Source organism: Lynx rufus, unplaced genomic scaffold (genome assembly GCF_022079265.1).
Source record: "Lynx rufus isolate CCGP_SWC_20201006 ecotype Redwood Valley unplaced genomic scaffold, mLynRuf1.p SCAF_7, whole genome shotgun sequence".
NCBI classification, from domain to species: Eukaryota; Metazoa; Chordata; class Mammalia; order Carnivora; family Felidae; genus Lynx; species Lynx rufus.
Genome location: NW_025814889.1, coordinates 20,424,820 through 20,430,819, shown reverse-complemented (window position 1 = coordinate 20,430,819; position 6,000 = coordinate 20,424,820). Strand labels below are relative to the sequence as shown.

The following is a 6,000-nucleotide window of genomic DNA, read 5'->3' as shown; positions in this document are numbered from 1 at the left end:
AGGTACACGCGCGATGCCTATGTGCTTTAATCTGTGTGCTTCTCAGTGAGAGCGAGCTACAGAAACGCTTTTCTCACAGGCCCCAATCTGGGGCGCCCGGCTTCCCTACTTCCGGCTCCGCCCACCCACCCGCGGTTGCTAGGAGACGTGATGTCACCGGAAGCGAGGCCTGGGATTGGCTGAAGCGAGGGGAAGCCTCTCCTCCTCGGCAACCACGGCGCCCGGCGTTGGCTTCACAGCTGTTTGTAGGCCTAGGGGTGAGGGTCTGCGGAAGGTAGAGCCTCCTGCGGCCCCGCCCGCCCTCCCGCCGCTGAATCCGCAGGCTCCTGCCGCCCTGCCTCGCCCAGCTTTGCCCTGCCGCTGGGGCGGACCGCCGGGCGGGCTTCTCCGGTGCGGCTGCCCGTGCTTCTGACTGACAGGCACTGTTCCCACAGCCCGTGGAGCCCGCCACGTCCCTGGTCTCGGCCGACGGCACATTGAGGCGGGTGACCTTTCCGAGCCCAGCGCGATGACGGCTACCTGCTCCCGGCTGGCCCGGCTTCCTCGGCGCCGCTGGCGTCGGCTTGTGCGGTTCCCGCCGCCGCCGCCACTACTGTTGCTGCTGCTGCTGCTGCTGGCGGCTGTAGGGCCGGCACACGGCTGGGAGAGTGGAGACCTGGAGTTATTTGACTTGGTGGAGGAGGTGCAGCTCAACTTCTACCAGTTCCTCGGAGTGGAGCAGGTAAGCGGGGCCGCCGGCCGGCCCAAATGCTGCTCTTCCTTTGGCCGCTCGAGGAAAGAAACGTGCAGGTCGGGGCGGAAGGGAGGGGGTGGGGAGGGCTTTGACCCGCTTTCCTCGGAGGGAGCCGGGCACCGCGGCCAGGGCTTGGTTAGCCTGGGTTCTGGCTGTCCTCCTCTGCTCGGCCCACCGGAGTCTCTTCGGAACCCTGACCGCAGGATTTGTCCCCCTCCCCCAGTGCCTCTTCGCCGTGCTCCTCTTGACCCGGTCTCAGTGACAGGTTGGACGGTGCCCCTGGGATGGTGATACCTTCTCTTTCCTCTGCCATTCTGCGGAGGATCCTTCCACCCAGCTGTGCTGGAGAAAGAAGGAAGAATGGTATAAGTAGACCTTTGACACCTTTCCTTTCTTGGCCCCTGAATGTGGAAAGAAAGTCACGTCTCCCCTAAATTTTCACCTACCCGGTTACACTTTTTATTTTAGCTGCTGCCTTGCTTCTTCCTTTCCGGGAAGATTAGGAATGCCTTTTGGTTGGCGTCCGTGTGGCAGAAGTTTTTCTTGCGCTGTACTTTGGACTTTTTAGCCTGTTGGATAGGGGTGCGTGTCACAATTTGGAAACCTGGAGGATCTTGAAACCTCCACCGTGTTGGTCCTGGAATTAGATTAGAGGGATCTATTAAGTTTTCTGGGCATTGGAGGCGCTTTGGGTGCTACAGGAAGAGAGAAGCCCAACCAGTAGCACAGGATTGTTTTCTTTCTTTTTCTCTTCCTTTTCTTTTTTAGCTTGAGACTAACTTGTAAGGTCCGTTTGTTGATCTTTACCTCCTACCTTGGGAGTCGTGAGTGAGCTTGTATATCCAATCTCTATCTGAAACCTACTGTCAAATAAAATGACATTTCACTGATTTCAGGATTATGGGGTGAAAGACAGGATTTCACACGATCTGACTGAACCCTTCAAAAATGCTGTGAATAGTTATGTGGGTTAAAAAAAAATAAGGTTTGCCAATAATTGTCATCAAGGTACGCTTCACGTGACTAGGTATGAAATGTACATTTTCCTCCTATAGGTTATCATAAATTTGTATGACCTGTTGAACTTAACACTAAATGGAAATTTACGTTTAAATGAAATATAATGGAATATAACATTTTGCCATGCCACCGTGATTTTAACGATTTCATTTGTGTAAGAGTTACAAAGCGTAAGCATTCACACTTCAGATTCTTACATGCAAGTAATTATGTGATGTCTGTCTATATTCATTAGCTTCACTTGGTGCCAGTTCCTACTTATGGAGACAAAATATACCTCATTTTCAGAGTAAATGATCATGCAATATGTTTAAAAATCATTAGTGAAAATATAACTCTGAAGACTTTTAAGAATGCCTTAAAAATCAAGAATATTTTTTACAATTTATCATGATTGGTTAAACTCTGTACAGGGTTATATATAACCTGTTATATGTAACCTGTCCAAAGTTATTGAAGATGCTTTCCAGTTACTCAAGGAAAATTAAGCCCCTTTAAAAGAATACAGAAATTTAGTAGCAGTAGTTTAAAATTTAGATTATATAATCTAGCTTGCATGTGAACCCTCATAGAATTTTCATTTATAATTTCATGCAGTTTAATTTCAGAGTTAATTAGGCAGTGTGAACAACCAGAGCACTTAACTATATGGCAAAGATGGGAAAATAAAGAAGCATAGATAATCAAGAAGATTCTATGTGAAGGTAGAATTTGAAAAGAAGGATCCTGAAAATTGTTTTCATCTGTGTTTCTCTATCTAGTTGTGTTGACATTGGAAAGAATGACAGAAGAAATTTTATTCTACCCAAGCAGAGACACTGATTGGAAGAAGTTCTTTACATTACATCTTAACTTTCTTGGAAGACTTTCAGGGGACCAGAAGTTTGGTAGAGACAAATGTAGCCTCTTTTTTGGTCCTGTATGTGTAATTCTCAGAGCCAATCAATCTCTTGGTGACTAGCCAGACATGAGGGACCAGGACAAAGTAGATAGGTTACTCAGAGTTGCAACCTGGCTGTATACACTCACCAGTTTTGTTGTCTATTCAACAGAGATTTATTTGGTGCCCGCTGAATTTTAAGCACTAGTCTAGTATATAAAACAAAACCCCCTAGCCTCATGAAACTTACTTTTTAGGAGGGGGGGGATTAATGGTAAACAGCCAAACAAGTAAATATAAATGTCAGGAGGTCAGAAAAGGCCTCTGAAGGAGGAAGGGAGTGAGTCATGTTCACAAGTTGGGGAAGAACATTCAAGAAAGGCAGGCCGTAAATGCTAAGACCTTGAGGCAAGAGCCTGCATGATGTTTGAGGAATAGCAAGGCTGCCAGCGTGGCTGGAGCAGGGTGAACCAGGGGGACGGTAATAGGAGATGAGATCAGAGTCATGGACTTTGGCTATTATTTATAAGTAGGTTGAGGATCCATGTTGGAGAGTTGAACAGAAGAGGTACATGATTTGACTTAGATTTCAGAATGATTGTCACGTTGAGGATCGTTTGTATATATGTCGTTTCTTAGTGGGATACTTTGTGGTATGGAATGTAGGAATAAATCTGGTCACATTCTGGATTTAATTTGAACAAAGTGCTGACAGAATTTTACTGATTGTTTGAATGTGGGATATGAGAAAGAAAAAGTTGAGGATAATTCTAAAGCTTTTGGCCTCAGTAACTAAATAAAATACTTGTCTAACTGCAGGTGCTATCTACTGAGACAGAGAAGCCTGGTATAGAAGCAGGTCTGGTTGGGGGAACGTCAGAAATTTGGTTTGGGTCATGCTAAATTTAAGGTGTCTTTTAAACATTCAAGTGGACCTGGCATATAGACAGTTGGTTATGTAAGTCTGGAGTTACCAGGAAAAAGTTCCAAACTTTGAGTCAGGGAGAGGTGGGAGAACCAGCAAAGGAGATGGAGAAGGACCAGCCAGTGAAGGAGGTGGCAAACCAAGAAAAAGATGGTCTCTTTCAAGTCAAGTAAAGAGAGTATTTTAAAGAGGAGAAAATGATCAAGTGGGAGAAATGCTGATGTAATTAAAATAAGGTGAGTTCGGAGAATTGACTGTTGAATATGACAGTGTGGAGCCCATTGGCTACCTCAGCAGGAGCTGTTTGGGTGTGGTGGTGAGATCAGTAGCCTGGTTAGATTGGGTTTAGGAGAGAAAGAAGGGCAAGAATTGGAGACAGTCAATATAAATTGTTTTTTGTGATATCCATATGCCAATTAGAAGCCAGGGGTGATAGAGACTGAATGTAGCATCCATTTTATCCCCTTTTCCACCAGCTCTAAAATAGTTGGCTCAGTCACTCTCTGAACTCTGTAATTGGAATGACTGATGACTTTTAGAACTTGACTAGACCAGTTTCTGACTTATAACCTTGGACAGTTAGTTGCCTCATTTTTAGGACAAATGGTATGGTATCTTTATTTACTTCATAGTTAGGTACATAGTAGAAACGTAAATATTATCCTGTATAGAAATGTGCAGAGATGGAAGGAGAAGAGTTGTGAAAAGAGAAACTTTTGATTGGAAGCAGTACCATAGCCCATTTTACAGTGAAACTGTAGTTATAAATGTTTTTAAAAACCTTTTTTTGTTTTCATCAAAACACTTGTGAAAGTGAGTTCTATATTAATGAGTGTGAGAAATGGTTCCTGTCTTTTAAGTTTTTATTTACATTCCAGCTAGTTAACATACAGTGTAATATTAATTTCAGATGTACAGTTTAGTGATTCAACACTTCACAACACCCGGTGTTTATCACAAGTGTACTCCTTAATCCCCATCACCTGTTTATTTTTTTATTTTTTTTTTTAATTTTTTTTTTTCAACGCTTATTTATTTTTGGGACAGAGAGAGACAGAGCATGAACGGGGGAGGGGCAGAGAGAGAGGGAGACACAGAATCGGAAACAGGCTGTCCTTAATCCCCATCACCTGTTTAAACCATCCCTCTACTCACCTTCCTTCTGTAACCATCACTTTGTTCTCTATAGTTAAGAGTCTGTTTCCTGCTTTCTCTCTTTCTCTTCCCCTCCCCCCCACTATGACCATTTGCTTTGTTTCTTAAATTCCACACACGGGTGAAATGATCTGGTATTTGTCTTTCACTGACTTACTTCACTTGGCATAATACTCTGTAGCTCCATCCATGTTGTTGCAAATGACAAGATTTCATCCTTTTTTATGGCTGAGTAATATTCCTGTGTGTGTGTGTGTGTGTGTGTGTATCTCACATCTTCTTTATCCATTCATCAGTCATAGACATTTGGGCTCTTTCCACAATTTGGCTATTATAGATAATGCTGCTATGAGCATCTGGGTGCAAGTATCCTTTTGAATTAGTATTTTTGTATTCTTTGGGTAAATAATAGCGCAGTTGCTGGATCATAGGGTAGTTCTATTTTTAACTTTTTGAGGAACTTCCATACTGTTTTCTACAGTGGCTGCACCAGTTTGCATTCCCACCAGCAGTACAAAAGAGATACTCTTTCTCCGCATCCTCGCCAACGTCTGTTGTCTGAGTTGTTAATGTTAGCCGTTCTGACAGGTGTGAGGTGGTATCTCCTTGTGGTTTTGATTTGTATTTCCTTGATGATGAGTGATGTTGAGCATCTTTACATGTGCCTGTTGGCCATCTGGATGTCTTCTTTGGAAAAATGTCTTTTCATGTCTTCTGCCCATTTTTTAATTGGATTATTTGGGTTTTTGGGGGGGTTGAGTTTGATAAGTTCTTTATATATTTTGGATACTAATCCTTAACTTAATATGTCATTTGCAAATATCTTCTTCCCTTCTACAGGTTGCCTTTTAGTTTTGTTGATAAATTCTTTAGTTGTACAGAAGCTTTTCATTTTGATAAAGTCCTAATGGTTTATTTTTGCTTTTATTTCACTTGTCTCAAGAGACATATCTAGTAAGAAGTTGCTACAGCCGATGTCAAAGAGGTTATTGCCTGTATTCTCCTCTAGGATTTTTAATGGGTCTTACATTTGGGTCTTGAATCCATTTTGAATTTATTTTTGTGTATGGTGTAAGAAAATAGTTTAGTTTCATTCTTTTGCATGTTGCTGTCCAGTTTTCCCAACACCATTTGTTGAAGAGACTGTCTTTTTTCCATTGGATATTCTTTCTTGCTTTGTTGCATATTAATTGCCCATATAGTTGTGGATTCATTCCTGGGTTTTCTGTTCCATTGACCTATGTGTTTATTTTTGTACCAGTACCATATTGTCTTGATCACTACAGC

At 42.9% G+C, this 6,000-nt stretch overlaps 1 protein-coding gene across 1 annotated transcript in view; it reads left to right on the top strand.

Annotated features, from left to right (window-relative positions):
• The first annotated feature begins 221 nt into the window (after positions 1-221).
• DNAJC1 (DnaJ heat shock protein family (Hsp40) member C1) overlaps positions 222-6,000 on the top strand; it is a 219,546-nt gene continuing 213,767 nt past the window's right edge. Inside the window, exon 1 of the mRNA XM_047065329.1 lies at positions 222-721. Coding sequence (XP_046921285.1) covers positions 509-721 — 213 coding nt within the window. The 5' untranslated portion in view covers positions 222-508. The remainder of the gene's footprint in view (positions 722-6,000) is intronic.